General features: G+C 45.7%; 1 protein-coding gene across 1 annotated transcript in view; it reads left to right on the plus strand.

The window, feature by feature from the left end:
* The window catches only part of LOC126094953 (Down syndrome cell adhesion molecule-like protein Dscam2), an 890,199-nt gene that overhangs the window by 837,553 nt on the left and 27,523 nt on the right, over positions 1–25,123 (plus strand). Inside the window, exons 31-33 of the mRNA XM_049909611.1 lie at positions 10,313–10,603; positions 17,395–17,539; positions 17,616–17,788. Of these exons, the coding sequence (XP_049765568.1) occupies positions 10,313–10,603; positions 17,395–17,539; positions 17,616–17,788 (609 nt within the window). The remainder of the gene's footprint in view (positions 1–10,312; positions 10,604–17,394; positions 17,540–17,615; positions 17,789–25,123) is intronic.

Genomic DNA, 25,123 nt, shown 5'->3' on the forward strand with positions numbered 1-25,123 from the left:
GGTCTTGATGTTTTACCTTTGTGATCCCGTGCTGCCTTCCCTATTTCATCTCTCAGAGCTACCTGTTCGTTTGCTGTTGTATTCCTTTTCCCTCTTTGAGTCCAATATTGCGAAATGTTCTGTCAGAAACTCTCGACTATATCCGGTTCTTCCGGTTTATCCAGGTCCCATCTCATTAATTTCCCGTCTTTTTGCAGTTTCTTCAGTTTTAGTCTGATGTTCATAACTACACACATCAAAAAAAGTTTTGGATCATCCCGGTTCCCAGAACTCCTGAAGACAGACGTTGACTGTGGATACTGTATCACAGACACAGTCCCTTTCACTGTTCAGAGATGTCAGTAAACACGCTCGGAGATGTAAACAACCATGCAGGAGCAGCGAATAATAGACGGAGTGGGTCAGACAGCCGATCAGTTCCGGTAATTCCAACAGGAAGGAGGTACGCGCCTCGTGTTCTCTGTACTTCAACCATGCCTAGACGGTCAATACCGCTGTTCGATCGCGTCCGCATTGTTACTTTGCGCCAAGAAGGGCTCTCAACAAGGGAAGTGCCCAGGCGTCTCGAAGTGAACCAAAGCGATGCTGTTCGGACATGGAGGCCGCCCAAGGGCTACTACTGCAATGGATGACCGCTACCTACGGATTATGGCTCGGAGAAACTCTGACAGCAACGCTACCATGTTGAATAATGCTTTTCGTGCAGCCACAAGACGTCGTGTTACTACTCAAACTGTGCGCAATAGGCTGCATGATGTGCAACTTCATTCCTGACGTCCATGGCGAGTTCTATCTTTGCAACTACGACACCATGCAGTGCGATACAGATGGGCCCATCATCATGCCGAATGGACCGCTCAGGAGTGGCATCACGTTCTCTTCACCGATGAGTGTCGCATATGCCTTCAACCAGACAATCGTCAGGCTGAACGACTTGGACACACTATCCAGCGAGTGCAGCAAGATGGAGGTTCCCTGTTGTTTCGCGGTGGCATTACGTGCGGCCGACATACGCCGCTGGTGGTCATGGAAGGCCCCGTAACGGCTAGGGCTGCTTATGGACGTCGTGACCCACCAACAACTCTGAGGGATCCACGCCGAATCGCCGCTGAGGAGTGGGACAATCTGGACCAAATGGTTCAAATGGCTCTGAGCACAACATCTGAAGTCGTCAGTCCCCTAGAACTTAGAACTACTTAAACCTAACTAACCTAAGGACATCACACACATCCATGCCCGAGGCAGGATTCGAACCTGCGATCGTAGCGGTCGCGCGGTTACAGGCTGAACCGCCTAGAACCGCTCGGCCACAGCGGCCGGCCAATATGGACCAACTGTGCCTTGATGAATTTAAGGGCAGTATGCCACGACGAATACAGGCATGCATCAATGCAAGAGGACGTGTTACTGGGTATTAGAGGTACCAGTGTGTACAGCAATCTGGACCACCACCTCTGAAGGTCTCGCTGTATGGTGGTACAACATGTAATGTGTGATTTTCATGAGCAATAAAAAGGACGGAAATGATGTTTATGTTGTTCTCTATTCCAATTTTCTGTACAGGTTCCGGAACTCTCGGAACCGAGGTGATGGAAGACTTTCTTTTTTGATGTGTCTAATAATGGTCGGATCCACATCTGTGCCTGGAAAATCTTTAAAATATGCTTTCGAAAAATCTTTCTTGAAATTATATAATCAGTTTCAAATAGTCCAGCGTCCGCACTTCTCTGCGTCGTGAACAGCCTTCTTTAATGAATATTAAACCAAGTGTCTGCGAGGTCTGAGTTATGCCCTGTGCAATAGTCTACCAAGCAACTTCATATCTGATTCCTTTGCCCCAGTCCATGTACTCCTACTGCTTTTCCTTCTCTTCATTTTCCTACTACTGAAACACAGTCAAGCATCAGAATTAAATTTTCATCTCCTTTAACTAACTGAATAACAATTCTTGAACTGACCTCAAGTCCTAGTCTTGCTCCCTAATTCCCACTGTATCTAACTTCAACCCATCCATTTCTCTTTTGAAATTCTATACCATATCTACCCGATTAACGGATCTAACATTCCACGCTACTATTAAAAAGATACCAGTCTCGTTTTTCCTAATAAAGACAAGAGAGAAAACCTCTTAATTTCTCGCCACGTGGCATGCCTTTCGTTTTAAATGTTTTCATTGTAATCAGTGACGTGTAAAAGGAGTACTATTAAAACTATGATTCTAGCTCCATAACTTCATTTATATTAAATGCAAATTCTAATTAATTTTACTGGCAGTTTCTTCATGTATGTATATAAGCTCTGAAACAAAGGAAAAATGATGCACCACAAAGGAATTATCCGAATGACCCGGAATCAGTAGATGTCATGTGAATCTACACAAACAAATGATAACAATTTCAGAAAAATTTAAAGATGTATTCAACAGAAAATGCTTCACACTCTAAGCAAATTTATAAAGAGTTGTTCCACCTCTGGCTCTTAAGCAAACAGTTATTCAGCTCGGTATTGATTGATAGGGTTATTGGATGTCCTCCTGAGGGATATCGTGCCAAACTCTGTCCAACCGACACGTTAGACTGTCAAAATCCCGAGCTGGATTCAGGAACCTGCCAAAAATGTCTCAAATGTTCTGAATTGAGGAGTCATCTGGGGACATTACTGGTCATGGTAGGGTTTGGCAAGCACGAAAACAAGCAGTAGAAACTCTCGCCACCTACGGGTGCGCATTATCTTGCTGAAATATAAGGCAAGGATAGCTTTCTACGAGGGTGAGTCAAATGAAAACCTTAAATATTTTTTAAATATTATTTATTGTGCAGAAGCGGTACAAAGCTTTATCACTTTTCAACATAATCTCCCCCACACTCAATGCAACTCCTCAAGTGCTTCCAAAGTGCATAAATTCCTTTAGAAATAAATTCTTTTGGTAGTCCGCGCAACCACTCATGCACCGCGTGGCGTACCTCTTCATCAGAACGGTACTTCTTTCCTCCCATTGCGTCTTTGAGTGGTCCAATCATATGGAAATCACTTGCGGCAAGGTCTGGTGAGTATGGTGGACGAGGAAGACACTCAAAATGCAGGTCTGTGATTGTTGCAACTGTTGTACGGGCAGTGTGGGTCCTTGCATTGTCGTGTTGCAAAAGGACACCTGCTGACAGCAATCGACGTCGCTTTGATTTGACTGCAGGCCGCAGATGATTTTTTGGGAGATCTTTGTACGATTCCCTGGTGCCAGTGGTCCCTCTAGGCATGTAATGTACCAAAATGACGCATTTTTCGTCCCAAAAGGGAGTCAGTATAACCTTCTGTTCGAAACTTGTTTGGCTTTGGTGATGAGGAATGCCGCCATTCCTTGCTCGCTCTCTTCGTTTCCGGTTGGTGGAAGTGAACCCAGCTTTCGTCCCCAGTAACGATTCTTGCAAGGAAGCCATCACCTTCTCGTTCAAAGCGCCGAAGAAGTGCTTCACAAGCATCAACACGTCGTTCTCTCATTTCAGGAGTCAGTTGCCGTGGCACCTATCTTGCAGACACTGTGAAACTGGAGCACATCATGCACAATGTGGTGTGCTGACCCACGACTAATCTGTAAACATGCTGCAATGTCATTCAGTGTCACTCGGCGGGTTTCCTTCACTATGTCTTCAACTGCTGCAATGTTCTGTGGAGTCACAACTCGTTATGCCTGACCTGGACGAGGAGCATCTTCCACTGAAGTCACATCATTTGCGAACTTCCTATTCCATTCGTAAATTTGCTGCTATAACAAACATGCATCACCATACTCAACCTTTATTCGTCGGTGAATTTCAATAGGTTTCGCACCTTCACTACACAAACAACCGAATAACAGAACGCAGTTCTTCCCTGATGCAAGTCGCAAGTAGGGCGGCCATCTTTATACTGTGTAACACCCCACCCATTGCTTGTCCAATTTTTGCGTATGTTCGCCGCTGACAAACAACTTACAGAGAAATTGGGAGAAGAACTGTACGAAAAAATGGATAACGCTAGATTTAAATGTTGCACTGTCACCCCTAATTAATCTGCGGTGGTAGTGTTGACGACAAATCACACCTATTTTTACTTCCAAACATGAACGATCACGAACACTTAGAGTGTTCAATGACATCAAGCACATACACAAAAATAAAATAAAGCAAAATGGTGAATTCAGGATCAACTACTGAAAGACAAGGCTCTACTGAATCACAATAATTTTATTATAACCTTCAGATCAATGCTGAGTAAAACACAATGAACACTTTACAAATTATCCTCCTAACTGGCATTGGCAGTAACTGTGTTGAAATCGGTCCAAAACGCGATCTGTTATAACATATATCTACATCTACATCTACATCTACATTTATACTCCGCAAGCCGCCCAACGGTGTGTGGCGGAGGGCACTTTTCGTGCCACTGTCATCACCTCCCTTTTCTGTTCCAGTCGCGTATGCTTCGCGGGAAGAACGACTGTCTGAAAACCTTCGTGCGCGCTCGAATCTCTCTAATTTTACATTCATAATCTCCTCGGGAGGTATAAGTAGGGGCAAGCAATATATTCGATACCTCATTCAGAAACGCACCCTCCCGAAACCTGGCGAGCAAGCTACACCGCGACGCATAGCGCCTCTCTTGCAGAGTCTGTCACCTGAGTTTGCTAAACATCTCCGTAACGCTATCACGCTTACCAAATAACCCTGTGACGAAACACGCCGCTCTACTTTCGATCTTCTCTATCTCCTCCGTCAACCCGATCTGGTACGGATCCCACACTGATGAGCAATACTCAAGTATAGGTCGAACGAGTGTTTTGTAAGCCACCTCCTTTGTTGATGGACTACATTTTCTAAGGACTCTCCCAATGAATCTCAACCTGGTATCCGCCTTACCAACAATTAATTTTATATGATCATTCCATTTCAAATCGTTGCGCACGCATACTCCCAGATATTTTACAGAAGTAACTGCTACCAGTGTTTGTTGCGCTATCATATAATCATACAATAAAGGATCCTTCTTTCTATGTATTCGCAATACATTACATTTGTCTATGTTAAGGGTCAGTCGCCACTCCCTGCACCAAGTGCCTATCCGCTGCAGATCATCCTGCATTTCGCTACAATTTTCTAATTGTGCAACTTCTCTGTATACTACAGTATCATCCGCGAAAAGTCGCATGGAACTTCCGACACTATCTACTAGGTCGTTTATATATATCGTGAAAAGCAATGGTCCCATAACACTCCCCTGTGGCACGCCAGAGGTTACTTTAACGTCTGTAGACGTCTATCCATTGATAACAACATGCTGTCTTCTGTTTGCTAAAAACTCTTCAATCCAACCACACAGCTAGTCTGATATTCCGTAGGCTCTTACTTTGTTTATCAGGCGACAGTGCGGAACTGTATCAAACGCCCTCCGGAAGTCAAGGAAAATAGCATCTACCTGGGAGCCTGTATATAATATTTTCTGGGTCTCATGAACAAATAAAGCGAGTTGGGTCTCATACGATCGCTGTTTCCGGAAACCATGTTGATTCCTACAGAGTAGATTCTGGATTTCCAAAAACGACATGATACGCGAGCAAAAAACATGTTCTAGAATTCTACGACAGATCGACGTCAGGTATATAGGTCTACAGTTTTGCGCATCTGCTCGACGTCCCTTCTTGAAGACTGGGACTACCTGTGCTCTTTTCCAATCATTTGGAACCTTCCGTTCCTCTAGAGACTTCCTGTACACGGCTGTTAGAAGGGGGGCAAGTTCTTTCGCGTACTCTGTGTAGAATCGAATTGGTATCCCGTCAGGTCCAGTGGACTTTCCTCTGTTGAGTGATTCCAGTTGCTTTTCTATTCCTTGGACACTTATTTCGATGTCAGCCATTTTTTCGTTTGTGCGAGGATTTGGAGAAGGAACTGCAGTGCGGTCTTACTCTGTGAAACAGCTTTGGAAAAAGGTGTTAAGTATTTCAGCTTTACACGTGACATCCTCTGTTTCAATGCCATCATCATCCCGGGGTGTCTGGATATACTGTTTCGAGCCATTTACTGATTTAACGTAAGACCAGAACTTCCTAGGATTTTCTGTCAAGTCGGTATATAGAATTTTACTTTCGAATTCACTGAACGTTTCACGCATAGCCCTCCTTTCGCTAACTTTGACATCGTTTAGCTTCTGTTTGTCTGAGAGGTTTTGGCTGCGTTTACATTTGGAGTAAAGCTCTCTTTGCTTTCGCAGTAGTTTCCTAACTTTGTTGTTGAACCACTGTGTGTTTTTCCCGTCACTCACAGTTTTACTCGGCACGTACCTGTCTAAAACGCATTTTACGATTGCCTTGAACTTTTTTCCATAAACACTCAACATTGTCAGTGTCGGAACAGAAATTTTCGTTTTGATCTGTTAGGTAGTCTGAAATCTGCTTTCTATTACTCTTGCTACGGAGAACCACTACACTCCAAAGTACCGTGAAACCTCTGTGGAAACAGCAATTGCAATTGATCCAACTGTTTAACGTTACTCCTAACACAAGCCGAAGCGGGTACGTTCTCACCGTAATATTCCTGTTGTAGCGGCGGTCTCCGACGGCGACGGCGTGGCCGCGCGGTGGCGTGTGGTGTCTCGGAAAGTACAATCCTACAGTATTCGAACACCAGACTGCTGTCCGTAAACTTCTCTAATTGCGACAATGTTTCCATCAGCAACGAGCTGGCGCAGCTAACGTCCTCTCAGAACGGAAGACCAAGAGGGGAGACGACTTGGCTAACGTCCCCTCAGTACGAGACCTTTGTTTTCTCACCTCAACTTTTACCGAGCGAATCACATCACTAGAAGCTCTCAAAATACCCAGTTTGTCAGTGCCGACCAATGTACGGCCTGGGAATAGAACTCTTTTCCACAATTCTTTTATTTCTACAAAATTTCACAAGTAAACTCCGCCCTCGCCAGTTGGGAAGAACCACAGCTGTGGGCAATAACACTCGAGATTTTCCCAGCAAGATTCCCCGCCGTAGCGAACACAGATTCTTGCATTGAAAGTTTGTTATTCGTAACTCCTGGCCTGCCCCATTTGAATTACTCGAAGGCGTAAAATTAGTGCGACATAGGCGAGAGCACGCACAGGAAAGCCCGTCCAGCTATCCACTGCTCTGTTTTGGTAAACACTTGAACACCTGCAGCCGGCATCCCTGAGAGGTTGGCGGCCCATGTGGCCTCTCTAAACGGATTACAGAAATCCCCCAGTTCACCATTCATACCGTCAGTCTGAGGCCTTCGGCAGCTAGGCGGGGGTGTAGCCGAGCTCTGTCTCGCGTACTGCCTTTGCGCAAAGTCTTATTGTTGTGGGTTGGCAGGAGAGCCAACACCGGGTACTAGAGGAAGCCGAAAGGCACGCGTTTTAGCTCACGCAGGCTGGCGTGAGGTCTGGAACAGGACAAGGAAATTAGACTTTAGAAAAACGGACGTAGCTGGTGGAATACTTAACTTTAATCCATTAATGATGAGCGTCGCTCTTGACTGTACATGATTCAGTATCAATAGTAACTGGTAATGGCGCCTTGCTAGGTCGTAGCAAACGACGTAGCTGAAGGCTATGCTAACTATCGTCTCGGCAAATGAGAGCGTATTTTGTCAGTGAGCCATCGGTAGCAAAGTCGGTTGTACAACTGGGGCGAGTGCTAGGAAGTCTCTCTAGACCTGCCGTGTGGCGGCTCTCGGTCTGCAATCACTGATAGTGGCGAGACGCGGGTCCGACGTATACTAACGGACCGCGGCCGATTTAAAGGCTACCACCTAGCACGTGTGTTGTCTGGCGGTGACACCACACTTATAATTACGAAATCGCGGAATTTCAAGGTCCGATGCGTTTCCACATAGATTTCCTACACCGTAATTTAGAGTATCACTCCTACAGAACCTAAAGTGTCACGTTAAATGGACTCATGTAAGGTGCAAGGCCGTTGCCACATTACAACTGATACTGCGACAGTATGTGTGCATCTGCACTATGTTGCCAGATACAGGCAATTCTACACGCTGTTTGTAGCATGCTTACCAAATTACAGGATAACGGCGCGAAATTTCGATTTGTTATTACAAATTTAAGGTTTTCATTTGACTCACCCTCGTATATGAAAGGGAACAAAACGGTGCGTAGAATATCATCGACGTACCGTTGTGTATAAGGTCGCAGCGCATGACAACCAAAAGGGCCCTGCTGTGAAATAAAATGGCACCCCAGACCACCACCCCTGGTTGTCGGGCAGTATGGTGGGCGACAGTCAGTTCGGTACCCCACAGCTATCCAGGGCGTCTCCAGACACGTCTTCGCTTGTCATTGGGAATCACTTCGAAGCAAGACTCATCACTGGAGACAATTCTATTCCAGTCAATGAGATTCCAGGCTGAATGTGCCCGACACCACTGCAAATGGGTTTGTTGGTGTGCAGTGGCCAACGGTAGTAGGCGCAGGGGGCGTCGTGAGTCCGGTCTCTTCTACGTGAGCCGCCTATTAATGGCTCTTGTGGTCACTGAAGCACCAGTTGCACATCAGGTCGATCCTCTCTGACGACTGTCTGGTCATCACGTTCTGTCGTCTCTCTAGATCGACTGGTCTCTTCTTGATGCTGTGTTCGGCCGTGGTTCACCCATTGCTGCCAACATCGTCGAATAGTGGCATCGCTGCTACTCAAATGCGAGTGATTCGCCAGTTACTCCAGCCAGCTTCTTTGAACCCAACTGCACGTCCTCTCTCAAACGCAGAAATCGTGAAATCTGTGTCTGTTGCTCAAAGACCCGTCTCAGAGGCATAGTTGTATTGTATCGTATTGCATGAAATTGGGGCCTAGAAAGGACGGACAGGCGTCGTTCTCGCCGTAGCCCTCAGCGGTACACAACCCCACAACAGGCTACAGCAGTCCACTCACCCCACCACTTCCGCACCACACCGAACGCATGGTTATTGTGCGGTTCGGCCCCCAATGGACCCCCCTCCCCCTCTGGAACGTCTCACACCAGACGAGTGTAACCCCAAGGTAGAGTAATTAGGGTGTACGTGTATGTAGAGACAGTGTTCGCGCAGCAATCGCCGACGTAGTGTAACTGAGGTGGAATGAGGGGAACCAGCCCGCACTCGCCGAGGCAGATGGAAAACTGCCTCAAAAACCATACACAGGCTGGCCAGAACACAGGACCTCGACACTAATCCGCTGGGTGGATTCGTGCCGGAGACCAGCAAGCCTTCTTGCCCGGAAAGCAGTGCATTAGACTACACGGCCAACCGGACGGGGGAGGCATAGTTACTGTCCAACTGGCCCACCCGGTTAGCCGTGCGATCTATCGCGCGGCGTTTCCGGATTGGGAAGGACCAACTTGTTCCCGGCACGAATCCGCCCGGTGGACTTGTGTCGAGGTCTTGTGAGCCGGCCAGTCTGTGGATGGTTTTTAGGCGGTTTTCCATCAGCCTCAGCCAATGTGGGCTGGTTCCCCTTATTCCGCGTCAGCTACACTATGTCGGCGATTACTGCGCAAACAAGTTCTCCACGTTCGTGTACACCACCATTACTCTACCATGCAAACATAGGGGCTACACTCGTCTCTCGTCTGGTGTGAGACGTTCCCGGTGGGGAGGGGGGGGGGCGGGGGGGGGGGGCTCCACTTGGGCCGAACCGCACAATGACCCTGAAAGAGTGGTTCAGTGTGGGGCGGCGGAAGGGTGAAGTGGACTGGACTGCGGTAGTCGTCGTGGGGCTGTGGACCACTGCGGCTGTGGCGGGGACGGAGCCTCTCCGTCATTTCTACGCCCCCGGTTAATATTCAATACAATACTGTCCAACTGAGTACATTAAATGAAATCCTCAAGGACTTTATGACCTGGTATCAAGATGTCCCCTATTTACTATCCTTGTCAGCTACGCGGTGAAATTCCACTGCAGCGTCGCACTTTCATCTATCATCCACCAAAGTTTACAGTTTGGCATTTTCCGTCGACAACTGCATGCATGTTAGTTTGTCCCCAATTTCTATAACTTCATGGTGAGTCTTTTTTTTTTTTTTAGTATAAGTCCACTTTATTCTAGATTTAATATCTGACCAACAGCTCTTGTTCTGTTTTTTGATTAGATATATATTTTTATTGTCACTGAGGACAATCACCTTAATGCAGAGATACCTATGACAAATTGAATCATTAGAAACACTGTAATTTATTTCTTGAGTTCTCGAAGTTCAACACAAATAAATTTGTGTATTTCTCTGTATGAAAAATGTATGTGCTCCATATTTGTTACTAATTTAGATAAACATCTCTTAGAACCGCAGGTACCGAACTCAGATATACTTGTCTCCGCAAATGCAACGTCCCTGTGTTTGCATCTGCACTCTTGGCCAGATGGTGAATGCTCTATGTTGTATTTTGTTGTGGAGTATCGAATTCTCGGAGACGAGAATGAGTGGATACTGATTGACAACAACGCACCACCAAAGACTCTGCTAATAGGGGACCTGCAACCAGCCACGTGGTACCAGCTGAGACTCACTGCCCACAACAGCGCCGGTTCCACCAGGGTGCACTTCAACATCGCCACAACAACAGTCGCTGGAGGTAGGTATCACCTAGTCAACGAACTTTATTAAATACAGTACGTTCAAATGAAACCCGTAAAGCAATATCAGCAATATTTGAGGCAGAAGGCAGGTGTCTGCTTGTGAACTGTCCATACAGGAAACAATGGCAATGGCCTGATAGACCCACAAAACAGAAAAAGACGATTGAATCTATGGATCTTGAAAGTTTTGACTTCATTCTTACCAGTGACGGTTCCTAATGAAAATTTCTATATGTTCTGTGTATATGCAATGCGTAGGCGATTTTGTTCAAAAGTAAGAATTATCTGAAACGAGTTTTGTTTTCACTGTATTATATATGTTCGGAAATATCTTGAACTATGCCGAAACTGTTTTCTGTGTTAGAATATAAATGGAATACTTACTGTTGCCAGACAAAAATAAAAAACAACAACAAAACACAATAAATTTTGCTATGTTTCCAGGAATATTTGTATTATGTAAAATATCTTCTACAAAAAAAACTGCTTCATTGGGAGAAAAGGAAAGGCACACAATGATGAAATACTTATGCAGGTATACTAATATTGTAAGTTACATATCAGGATAGAATAACAATAGGTAGGGTGGCTGTTCTAAGAAGTGTTCCCCAAGTAGTTACAGGATCGTATGCCTTGCGGGAGACTGTAACAGAAATGTCGGAATATATGTGTATACACGAACACTCAAGAGACCTTCAGGACAGAAAATAAGCTTATTCTTCATCGTTGAACACAGAGGAGAAGGAAATTAGTGATTAACGACCCGTCGACAACGAGGTCATTAGAGACGCAGCACAAACTCGGATTAGAGACGGACGCGGAAGGAAATCGGTCGTGCCCTTTCAAATAAACCATCCCGGCATTTTCCTGAAGTGATCTAGGGACATCACGGAAAACCTAAATCAGGATGACCGGACGCGGGATTGAAACGTCGTCCTTACCGAATGCGAGTCCAGTGTATTAAGCAGTGCTCCACCTCGCTCGGTAAAAGTACGTAACTCGGTAAAAGTAACGTCTGGCGTGCCACAGGGGAGCGTTATGGGACCATTGCTTTTCACAATATATATAAATGACCTAGTAGATAGTGTCGGAAGTTCCATGCGGCTTTTCGCGGATGATGCTGTAGTATACAGAGAAGTTGCAGCATTAGAAAATTGTAGCGAAATGCAGGAAGATCTGCAGCGGATAGGCACTTGGTGCAGGGAGTGGCAACTGACCCTTAACATAGACAAATGTAATGTATTGCGAATACATAGAAAGAAGGATCCTTTATTGTATGATTATATGATAGCGGAACAAACACTGGTAGCAGTTACTTCTGTAAAATATCTCGGAGTATGCGTGCGGAACGATTTGAAGTGGAATGATCATATAAAATTAATTGTTGGTAAGGCGAGTACCAGGTTGAGATTCATTGGGAGAGTCCTTAGAAAATGTAGTCCATCAACAAAGGAGGTGGCTTACAAAACACTCGTTCGACCTATACTTGAGTATTGCTCATCAGTGTGGGATCCGTACCAGATCGGGTTGACGGTGGAGATAGAGAAGATCAAATAAGAGCGGCGCGTTTCGTCACAGGGTTATTTGGTAACCGTGATAGCGTTACGGAGATGTTTAACAAACTCAAGTGGCAGACTCTGCAAGAGAGGCGCTCTGCATCGCGGTGTAGCTTGCTCGCCAGGTTTCGAGAGGGTGCGTTTCTGGATGAGGTATCGAATATATTGCTTCCCCCTACTTATACCTCCCGTGGAGATCACGAATGTAAAATTAGAGAGATTAGAGCGCGCACAGAGGCTTTCAGACAGTCGTTCTTCCTGCGAACCATACCCGACTGGAACAGGAAAGGGAGGTAATGACAGTGGCACGTAAAGTGCCCTCCGCCACACACCGTTGGGTGGCTTGCGGAGTATAAATGTAGATGTAGAGTACCGAAGTGACCATCAAGATATAATTTGACTTGCACGAAGACATATAGCCAAAAATACAACCCAGCTTCGTATATGAATGCAACACAAAGAAATCTAAATCCATGGCAATATGTAAAGTATTCTCTTCCATACATTTTACACAGTTTATTTGTAGACTTACAATAATGAGTGAAAACATTATGGCCACATGCTTAATATGGCATGGCCCACCTCTGAAACAAAATACAGTACTGCTTCTGCATCTCATCGATTCAAAAATTCCTTGGTAGGCTTCCAAAAGTATAACGTGTTTCAAAAAGAATGTATGTATTTCTAACACGTATGTTTATTAAAATGTAAGACATGCAACTATGAAACTTGGGACTCATATTTACGAATCTCTCAAGTTCAGATTACAGATGTTCAGTAAGTCCCCCACCATCGACACGAACAACGTCACATCGATGCTCGAATTCCTCCCACACTTGGGTAAGTACGGCCATCGTCCCCGATATGATGCCACTACTCTTCTAGGTTCTGTGGCACTGTTTGTAAATAAACGTTGTGTCTAATGAAACCCCACAAGACGTCACAAGACGACGGCGGAGGCCGGCTGAGAAGTGTTAAACGGCGAGCTATTTGATGACCAGTACGGATATTAACGCACTTGGGGACTTCAATGAGGGGTTTCACCGTCTTGTTGAGAAATTAATTTGTCCTCGTCCAGCCTGGGAAACAACCGGTTTTGAAACATAGCAACACACTGCTGACCGTTAATAGTGTTTCCATCAAAGAACAGATGAATGGGATATCGCACAAAACACATTCACTTTTGACTAATCTCGTACGTGTTCAACGCATGCATGGGGGTTCTCTAGGCCCCAAAATTCGAACATTGTGTTTGTTTACCTTCCCCGTAAGGCGGAAAGTCTATTCATCCCTGAGCGCGATGCACTGTGTGAATTGTAAATAGCATTCTGAAGCCCGTCAGAAAATGTCACGCATTTGCTTTTGTTGTCATAACGTACAGCCTGTAACAGTTAACTTTTACGACTTCATAACCAACCGACGTCTCAAAACAAGTCAAACTCTTGTTGTAAGCAGTTGCAGCTCCCAAGCGACACGACGAATTAATTTTGTGAGACTACGTTGAAAGCAGTTTCAGTTCGTATCACCGGAAACACGAGCGCGGCCAGGTCTCTTTTCTTTACATAAATAGCCTCTGTCTACAAACTGTCGATACCATCTACGAATATTCCATCCCTATGGAGAACCAGTTTCTTACCTCAGCTTGAAATTTCTTTGCACTATAATCACGGAATTACACTTCGCAAACTCGAGATCGAAAAATGATTTCTGCTGCGGAGTAGCCATTTTACAACAAATGACGGTAACCAAGCAAACAGAATACAACCGACATCTAGAGGCAACGAATATACTCTCGACAAATTATTAGTCCTCCAATAACAGAGTCGTGGTGCATTGATCTATGGTTTTGTCGAGACAATACTTTGTATACGTACATTCTTTTCGAAACACACTGTATGACGCACAAGCTGTCTAGGTACAGGTTTGTGAGCACAGAGCTGGAGCCCCAAATGTAATCTATCGAGTTCATATCAGCTGGATTTGGACACCAAGATATGAACATGAGTTCACTAACAAGTTCCTCAAAACTGTACCACGTTTCTGACCTTTTGACACGAATAATTATGCTTCTTGGAGTTGCCATCGCCATTGCGAAAGATAACAAACATGAACTATCGTGGTGCCGTCAGTTGTTGTCAAACTTCCAGTCGAAGCCCAGACGAATGGCCCCCGTAGCATAACACTGGCTCCTACCCGCCAACGTCTGCGGCGCGGTTTCAGGCAGCGGTTCGCTTGGATTGCATTTATCCGGACACGACAATGGAACCCGAGTAACAAGAAACTGACGACACGTTGAGATCGATCAACAGTCCAATTCTGAAATCCCGAACCCACTGAAACCATAATTGACGATGCCGTTAGGTCAGCATGGGTTCAAAATGTGTGTGAAATCTTATGGGACTTAACTGCTAAGGTCATTAGTCCCTAAGCTTACACACTACTTAACCTAAATTATCGTAAGGACAAACACATACACCCATGCCCGAAGGAGGACTCGAACCTCCGCCGGGACCATCCGCACAGTCCACGACTGCAGCGCCCCAGACCCATCGGCTAATCCCGCGCGGCCCGTCATCATGGGAATACTAAAGTGTCGTCAGCTGCGCAGCCCAGTTTTCAACAATGTGCACTGTACACTGTGCTCCGAAACGGCTCTTCCTGTATCAGCATTGTATTTTGCCGTCACATCTGTCACATATCGCCACCTATCCTGCTTTACAGTGCAGGCAAGTCACTGACCTCCACGTCCTGATACGAGGTGTTGATGCTGGGACGTAACCTGTCATTCGTAGAATGAAATGTTCCACGTCCTTAACCTCCATTGGGCGACGAAAGACGTTCTTAGGTTAAGGTAGTTAGTAATTAGGAAACATCCCACTTCCGAGAGGTTTTTGATTATTTGTTGCAGATCAAAGCTCTACCCATCCTGTACTATTGGCGATGAGGGCTGTGGACTGGAACCTGTGCCTACTAGGCGGAATCTTTAGCTCAGTGCGGCCGCGAGTTTAGGGCATGGAGTGCACATGACCTTCATGACGTCAAAGAAATCGCCGAAAGGACGACTGATGTTCAGATTTTATTGTAAAAAACTGTTCACAGTCTCTTCTGAGACGCATTCATGCAAACACCTACCCGAAATTTTATGACTATGTAGTCGATCACTTAGAAGAAGTTAGGATTTTATGTTATAGGAAATACACCGAGTTCCACTTGTCTGGGTGTGTTATGCCACTAGACTGAAGAAAATATCTCTTTCACCATCATCGATGCTGCGAATCGAAGTCCACTGGAGAGAAGGCGGTTCACGGTTCAAGGGCACTGCCTAGCAGGACCCTTGCAGCATTGATACTGTATGGCGACCGACAGAAAACGTAAGTGAACTGAAAAATCCATTAATATACGAGATCGACTACTTGACTGTTTCAACGGCCCATTCCTATTATCTTCAATAGGAAAGTAAACCACGGAACATTCCAACGCCGAACACCTTGTCGCTAGTCGTTGTTTCACCGTCTTCAAGCCACCTTCGGTAGGTGCTCACGACAGTAGTAGGCGAGCAGCCGACTAGTTTCGTAGTTTCTGAGATGCCCCTTCCCAGACGCCAGACCATTACGGTAGCTCCTTTGTCAAATTCGCTTATGTCAGTGGGCTTTCCCTCTGCAGTCCGTGTCGTCGCTCCAATGATTCCCCCCGCCTTTATCTTTATTGTCATTTCATTCTCATGTCCCAGAGCGGCGAAGGTGGGTTGGCAGTGGAACAATACTCTGCTCTTCAGACAACAGAGTTTTTTATAAAAATGAAAGTTATTCAGAAAGATGAACTGCATATACGTGTTTTAAAATACACGAAAGACGCTTTTCATTGATGATATTTAGAACACATCTCAGGAAAACATTGCTGGATATTTAAACACGATGAGTTGCGAACAGGTTAAAAACAAAAGCTGCGCTGTATTACATTACACTATCACTTGATGAGAAAAACGTACCTTAGAGGAGAGGTAAGGTGGATTGGTTCTTTAGGGCAGATAAGGAGTTTATAGGGCTGTTTAGTTCGAGTGGGTTGCGTTGTGGAGATGGATATCAAGTGGGAGGATGGCTGATAGGAAAACAGGGGATTCGGGGAACAGAGAGCTAAGAAACTTCCTGGCAGATTGAAACTGTATGCCGGACTGAGACTCGAACTCGGGACCTTTGCCTTTCGCGGGCAAGTGCTCTGCCATCTGAGCTACCCAAGCACGACTCACGCCCCGTCCTCACAGCTTTACTTCTGCCAGTACCTCGTCTCCTACCTTCCAAACTTTACAGAAGCTCTCCAGCGAACCTTGCAGAAGTAGATCTCCTGAAAGAAATGATATTGCGGAGACATGGCTTAGCCACAGCCTGGGATATGTTTCCAGAGTGAAATTTTTCACTCTGCAGTGGAGTGTGCGCTGATATGAAACTTCCTGGCAGATTAAAACTGTGCGCCGGACCGAGACTCGAACTCGGGACCTTTGCCTTTCGCGGGCAAGTGCTCTACCATCTGGGCTACCCAAGCACTACTCACGCCTCGTCCTCACAGCTCAGATGGTAGAGCACTTGCCCGTGAAAGACAAAGGTCCCCGAGTTCGAGTCTCGGTGCGGCACACAGTTTTAAACTACTACCAGGGAATTTCGCATCAGCGCACACTCCGCTGCAGAGTGAAAATCTCATTCTGGAAATAGAGAGCTAAGGCTGGGTTCAGGCGAATGTCAAGAGGGAGGCAAAGAAGCATGGGATGGAGAGGGACTGCAGCCCTGAAATCGAAAAGGGATAGGGAGGAGCAGACTGAATCTGATAAGAAGGATTGATGTCAGGGTGGACTTCGCTGTCAGGGAGTGAGGGTCTGTTAAAAATGCGGTAAAATCATTCCTCATTCGTATCTACTCTGCTTGTATACTCTGCTTACCGCGTCATGTGTCCACGCCGCCACCAGGCGTCATGCAGTACCACGGCGGGCAGTGGTCGTAGTGTTTTGGCTCAACATTGTATGAAAGGAAACGCGAGAGTTAAAGATGGCGTATGAAAGAGAAGAGATCTCTTGGGTCACTAAAAAATACATATTGCAAGAAAAAGTCACAAATAAAAACGGACACATTTCTTCTCGTTTAAATAGTGTTGAACAACAAATCTATTGACAGAGCGTAAGCAGAACCTATATAGATATAATTTAATATCTGCTCTACTGATTGTTACATTTTTGTCTTCAGCAACAGTTGGTCCAATACAAGAAAACCGAAGCCCAACAGATACAGCTCGGTTCTATGAGGACATTCACGTAATAGTGCCTACGGTTTGCTCTGCAATATTCTTGTTGTCAGCTGGCCTGCTAGTGTATGTGGCCATACACAGGAGGTAAGCAAGTAAACACCAGTAACTATCATATTCGTGCTGTGTATTTATGTTAATGAATACATGAAACTCTTCTCAGACAGTGTCAGCGAGATGCGCAGTACAAAAGTAACCGGGGAGTTCCTGAAAGTCCGAGTGCTTGCAAGGCCGCTGCAGAAATGGACAATAAGAGGAACTTCCAGCAGATATACTCAGCATCCCCCACCAAAATGGACGACCATCAGCTAGTTAAGCAGTCAGATGCTTCTTCCGGTGAGAAACAAATTGTAATATTAGCAACTGAACATGTGTAGTTTGAATTACACATTTAAACATGATCTCTTACATACATAATACAACTTGAAACTAATCTTTATACTTTAAATACACTAATCGCCATTTCATTACCTCAGACCACACTGTAATGATGTATGAATTTCTAAATACGATTCTCCTTACTGGATTTTATTCTTTTTTTCTGAGATCAATCTAACAAATCTCCCGATATTTCCTCATTACTTTTCCTTCGAAAATGTTTTTAAGAAATGTACACTCCTGGAAATGGAAAAAAGAACACATTAACACCGGTGTGTCAGACCCACCATACTTGCTCCGGACACTGCGAGAGGGCTGTACAAGCAATGATCACACGCACGGCACAGCGGACACACCAGGAACCGCGGTGTTGGCCGTCGAATGGCGCTAGCTGCGCAGCATTTGTGCACCGCCGCCGTCAGTGTCAGCCAGTTTGCCGTGGCATACGGAGCTCCATCGCAGTCTTTAACACTGGTAGCATGCCGCGACAGCGTGGACGTGAACCGTATGTGCAGTTGACGGACTTTGAGCGAGGGCGTATAGTGGGCATGCGGGAGGCCGGGTGGACGTACCGCCGAATTGCTCAACACGTGGGGCGTGAGGTCTCCACAATACATCGATGTTGTCGCCAGTGGTCGGCGGAAGGTGCACGTGCCCGTCGACCTGGGACCGGACCGCAGCGACGCACGGATGCACGCCAAGACCGTAGGATCCTACGCAGTGCCGTAGGGGACCGCACCGCCACTTCCCAGCAAATTAGGGACACTGTTGCTCCTGGGGTATCGGCGAGGACCATTCGCAACCGTCTCCATGAAGCTGGGCTACGTTCCCGCACACCGTTAGGCCGTCTTCCGCTCACGCCCCAACATCGTGCAGCCCGCCTCCAGTGGTGTCGCGACAGGCGTGAATGGAGGGACGAATGGAGATGTGTCGTCTTCAGCGATGAGAGTCGCTTCTGCCTTGATGCCAATGATGGTCGTATGCGTGTTTGGCGCCGTGCAGGTGAGCGCCACAATCAGGACTGCATACGACCGAGGCACACAGGGCCAACACCCGGCATCATGGTGTGGGGAGCGATCTCCTACACTGGCCGTACACCACTGGTGATCGTCGAGGGGACACTGAATAGTGCACGGTACATCCAAACCGTCATCGAACCCATCGTTCTACCATTCCTAGACCGACAAGGGAACTTGCTGTTCCAACAGGACAATGCACGTCCGCATGTATCCCGTGCCACCCAACGTGCTCTAGAAGGTGTAAGTCAACTACCCGGGCCAGCAAGATCTCCGGATCTGTCCCCCATTGAGCATGTTTGGGACTGGATGAAGCGTCGTCTCACGCGTTCTGCACGTCCAGCACGAACGCTGGTCCAACTGAGGCGCCAGGTGGAAATGGCATGGCAAGCCGTTCCACAGGACTACATCCAGCATCTCTACGATCGTCTCCATGGGAGAATAGCAGCCTGCATTGCTGCGAAAGGTGGATATACACTGTACTAGTGCCGACATTGTGCATGCTCTGTTGCCTGTGTCTATGTGCCTGTGGTTCTGTCAGTGTGATCATGTGATGTATCTGACCCCAGGAATGTGTCAATAAAGTTTCCCCTTCCTGGGACAATGAATTCACGGTGTTCTTATTTCAATTTCCAGGAGTGTATTATCGCTAAGAGCAAAGTCAACCATTTTTGCTCCCCTTCGCTCTATTCCTTTCAGGAACTGTCTTCTTTCAACTACCTGTAAAAAAAATCTCCGTCTTCTGGCCACGAGTGGCATACCGGGACCATCCGACCGCCGTGTCATCCTCCACTGAGGATGGGGATAGGAGGGGCGTGGGATCAGCACACCGCTCTCCCTGTCGTTATGATGGTATTCTTCACCGGAGCCGCTACTATTCGGTCCTCAATTGGCATCACGAGGCTGAGAGCACCCCGAAAAATGGCAACGGCGCACGGCGGCCTGGATGGTCACCCATCCAAGTACCGACCACCAACTACCTATAACCGAACCATTTCATTGGTTTTCTTTTGACTCTCGCTCTTTTTTGTTACTTTCCTCCCTTCCTTGCAGATGGTCTTAGTCTTTCTTCTCTATTCATCTTTTACTTACTTACGGCAGTATGCTCCATTCGTAATCCCTGTTGAAAGCATTCCTTATTTTGATGTTCCTGTTCTTGTCTGTTACTAAAGTTAACTAAATTCTGTTGTTATAAAAAGTTTTAATTGGCAGAGACTGCTCTTCTAATTTCTAAATTATATTTCTTATTATTTCAACTGATTCTTCCTAACTAACAAAATTGTTTCACTTGACTGATTCTTTAGTTACCGAGTTTTACATTTGCTGGTGCTGTTAGGTGGATGCTGCTTATTTCTGTTAGTTTTGTCTTCTTTGCATTTGTTTTTAGCTTATATTGGTGATAGAAACTGTTAGTAATTTCGACATTTTTCATGTTCCTTTCTGAGTCTACAACTAGAGCAATGTCTCGGTGGATAATATGCAATAATTCACGTGCCTTTACGTCTTTGGTTTACTGTTTTGAGGTATTATTTCCTTCTTAAATAAACACATTGTGACGAGATGAAACTACTTTCGTCCGACCATTAGTTTGGGTTCCTAGGTTGCTCTGGGAGAAGCCTCATCAATCTAGAAACACCAAATATTAGTTCACTTTATTACAGAAATGAATAAAATATTTACTTAACTTTCACTCACTTCTTTGCCACAGGAGTACCGGATAATTTACAACTGTCATTGACTAGCAAAGTATCATGTGATGCACTGATTAACAAACTGTTCTCTTGAGGTACAAAATGCAAGATTTATGAAAGTACAGTTCATAAGAAACTCTAACAACTCTTCCTACACTATGATGTTGACTCCTTCAGATAAGGTCACGAACTGAGATGAGCTCTTGCTTGCTCGACGCTATAGAGGGATCCAGAAAAATTAGACACTCCTTGATAGTTAATAACTTTCGAATAAAATGATACATCTTGCAATTCTGCGCGGCAGCGAAGTCCATTGTTTCTTCAACACGTCTTGGCACACGTTTTCCAGCAGATAACGGTGCGGCAATGAATGACGTAATATTGCCGTTGAAGTGGTACTGGAAGTACGAAATCGCGATGGAAGTACAACAGCAATGGCGTAATGTGTCTGGAACACAGCCATCAACGCGTACAACAATTTATCGTATTCGGGATAAATTCTAAGCCCACTGTACTGCTCAGGATGTGCATAAGGAAAGATAGCGACGACAATAAACATCACTAGTCCAGTTTCCAGCGTTACTGTGTTGTAGCATTTTACTAGGTCACCTAAAAAACCTGAGTAGCGGGGTGCAAATCAAAGCGGTGTAAACCGATCAAGCGTACGACGAATTCTGAAGGCTGCAAAGTGGAAAATGTACATTCCAAGATCGATGCACACTATGAACGAGGACGAAGCGGATCGAAGGATGGAGTACTACAAGTGGTTTGAAGGCATGCTTCGCTAAAAATGGTTCAAATGGCTCTGAGCACTATGGGACTTAACATCTGAGGTCATCAGTCCTCTAGAACTTAGAACTACTTAAACCTAACTAACCTAAGAACATCACACACATCCATGCGCGAGGCAGGATTCGAACCAGCGACCCTAGCGGTCGCGCGGTTCCAGACTGTAGCGCCTAGAACAGCTCGGCCACACGGGCCGGCTATCTGAATCATTTTCAAGTCGTTTTGATCATATGATGACTTCACAAGACGGTAAATGACGGCATCATCTGCAAACAATCTAAGACGGCTACTCAGATTGTCTCCTATGTCGTTAATATAGATCAGGAACAACCGAGCGCCTAGGCCGGATATTACATCTGTTTTAGTCGATGACTTTCTGTCTATTACTACGAACTGTGACCTTTCTGATAAGAAATCACGAATCCAAAATGATTTAGATAAGGTATCTGTATGGTGCAAAAAGTGGCAATTGACCCTGAATAGCCGGCCCGTGTCGCCGAGCGGTTCTAGGCGCTTCAGTCTGGAACTGCGCGACCGCTACGGTCGCTGGTTCGAATCCTGCCTCGGGCATGGATGTGTGTGATGTTCTTCGGTTAGTTAGATTTAAGTAGTTCTAAGTTCTAGGGGACTGATGACCTCAGAAGTTAAGTCCCATAGTACTCAGAGCCATTTGAACCATTTGATGCTTCGCGAAGATGAACGGTTTGCGGGGATGGTTATTTGGTCTGACGAGGTTCAGTTCAAACTGAACGGTACTGTAAACCGCCGCAGCCGCGTGTAGTGGGCTCCTGATAATCTTCACATTGACGTGGACAAACATGGTAATCTACCGGGTTAATGTGTGGTGTGATCTGTCATCGCGTGGTTTGATTGCCCATTCTTCTTTGAAGGTACCATAACTGGTGAGGCACTGCAAACATCGATTTTACCTGTCATCCGAAAAAAAAAGTTCAAATGTGTGTGAAATCTTATGGGACTTAACTGCTAAGGTCATCAGTCCCTAAGCTTACACACTAATTAATCTAAATTATCCTAAGGACAAACACACACACCCATGCCCGAGGGAGGACTCGAACCTCGGCCGGGACCAGCCACACAGTCCATGACTGCAGCGCCTTAGACCGCCCAGTTAATCCCTCGCGGCACCTGTGATCCGAGACGTGGTTGGAAATGATGGATTGTACCTACAACAAGATGGCACTCCGCTTCACTAACACGGAGGTGTCAAAGCCGACTAGTATGAAAGTCTAATTGGACGATGGATAGGTCGAAGAGGAGCTGTTGGCTACCCACTACGGTCTCCAGGCGTTACGCCTCTTGACTTCTACCTATGGGACGGTCTTGAAAAATAAAGTTTGCCAACAGAAGCCAGTTACACCGAACGAGGTACGAGAAACCATTGAGGCGTCCTGTGCTGCTGTCACACAGCAGCTGCAACACGACAGCCGCATTTCGGTTATCAACAGCTCAATGGCATCGAAATTGTTTGGCTGCTGATGGAGGTCACTTTGAACACATAAAAGGTGTCCTCCTCCCCCCCCCCCCCCTCCCTGCAAGCATTGTAACGGTATGTCAATTTGTTCCATTAATACAGGGCTATTACAAATGATTGAAGCGATTTCATAAATTTACTGTAGCTCCATTCTTTAAGATATGGTCACGACACACTACAGGTACGTAGAAAAACTCATAAAGTTTTGTTCGGCTGAAGCCGCACTTCAGGTTTCTGCCGCCAGAGCGCTCGAGAGCGCAGTGAGACAAAATGGCGACAGGAGCCGAGAAAGCGTATGTCGTGCTTGAAATGCACTCACATGAGTCAGTCATAACAGTGCAACGACACTTCAGGACGAAGTTCAACAAAGATCCACCAACAGCTAACTCCATTTGGCGAGGGTATGCGCACTTTAAAGCTTCTGGATGCCTCTGTAAGGGGAAATCAACGGGTCGGCCTGCAGTGAGCGAAGAAACGGTTGAACGCGTGCGGGCAAGTTTCACGCGTAGCCCGCGGAAGTCGGCGAATAAAGAAAGCAGGGAGTTACACGTACCGCAGCCGACGGTTTGGAAAATCTTACCGAAAAGGCTAAAGCAGAAGCCTTACCGTTTACAATTGGTACAAGCCCTGACACCCGATGACAAAGTCAAACGCTTTGAATTTTCGGCGCGGTTGCAACAGCTCATGGAAGAGGATGCGTTCAGTGCGAAACTTGTTTTCAGTGATGAAGCAACATTTTTTCTTAATGGTGAAGTGAACAGACACAATGTGCGAATCTGGGCGGTAGAGAATCCTCACGCATTCGTGCAGCAAATTCGCAATTCACCAAACGTTAACGTCTTTTGTGCAAGCTCACGGTTTAAAGTTTACGGCCCCTTTTTCTTCTGAGAAAAAAAGTTACACGACACGTGTATCTGGACATGCTGGAAAATTGGCTCATGCCACAACTGGAGAGCGACAGCGCTGACTTCATCTTTCAACAGTATGGTGCTCCACCGCACTTCCATCATGACGTTCGGCATTTCTTAAACAGGAGATTGGAAAACCGATGGATCGGTCGTGGTGGAGATCATGATCAGCAATTCATGTCATGGCCTCCACGCTCTCCCGACTTAACCCCATGCGATTTCTTTCTGTGGGGTTATGTGAAAGATTCAGTGTTTAAACCTCCTCTGCCAAGAAACGTGCCAGAACTGCGAGCTCAAATCAACGATGCTTTCGAACTCATTGATGGGGACATGCTGCGCCGAGTGTGGGAGGAACTTGATTATCAGCTTGTTGTCTGCCGAATCACTAAAGGGGCACATATCGAACATTTGTGAATGCCTAAAAAAACTTTTTGAGTTTTTGTATGTGTGTGCAAAGCATTGTGATAATATCTCAAATAATAAAGTTGTTGTAGAGCTCTGAAATCGCTTCAATCATTTGTAATAACCCTGTACTGACTATCAAGAACTGTCTACATTTTTCTGGACCCCTCTGTAAACTTTACTCAGCGCGAGGGCGCTGATGTGTTGAGAGGGAAGAGTGGTCTTCCGGGGTTCCTCCCATTGGTTGTTACGAATTGCAGGGAGGCCTCGCTAATGTCTATGGTAAGAATTCGCGCTACCTACTTTGGTGTGGCACCGCAATCTCTGGGCAATACCACAGTGAACATGGTGGAAACACTCCAGCTCTGCCTAAAATTTCTTCTGACTTTTTGCTGTTCTTTCACACGTAAGTGCGGTTATTTGGGTGGACTGATGCTAATACAAATTCCTTACAATCTTCTTATCCTTCCAGGCAATACCTATACTCTACATAAACTCAAAAACATACAGTTTACCATGTCAAAAGTCATTGAAATATATGAAAGCTACTGAGGTATTTAGTTAATTATTGGTTATTTTTGCATCACTATTCGCAAGGATAAAATTGCTTACGTAATTACTCTTCGCGATCCATACTCAAACTCATCTTCCTTTATTTCATATTTCTTATTCTGCTCCTTATCATGTTACTAACATTTACAATCTGTGAGACAAAATAGGTGTAGTTCTGTGATTACAACATCCCACGACATTTGCCTTTTTTGTTACTGTATTTGTTCTATTTCTGTTGAAGTTTGAAGTTTTCAGGAATTTCTCCAGTCTTCTGGCATTCTGTAATGATCCTTCATATTCACAGGAATGTCGTTAAGAATTTTAACAATATGCCAGAAATCCTTGTTGCTTTTCAATTCAGGGGTTCATTCAGATTCGTCTACCATTAACGGAATACAATATTTGACGTGATGGGCGTTAATTTTAATCGTGAAACAGTTATC

Source organism: Schistocerca cancellata, chromosome 1, assembly GCF_023864275.1.
Source record: "Schistocerca cancellata isolate TAMUIC-IGC-003103 chromosome 1, iqSchCanc2.1, whole genome shotgun sequence".
Classification (NCBI taxonomy): domain Eukaryota; kingdom Metazoa; phylum Arthropoda; class Insecta; order Orthoptera; family Acrididae; genus Schistocerca; species Schistocerca cancellata.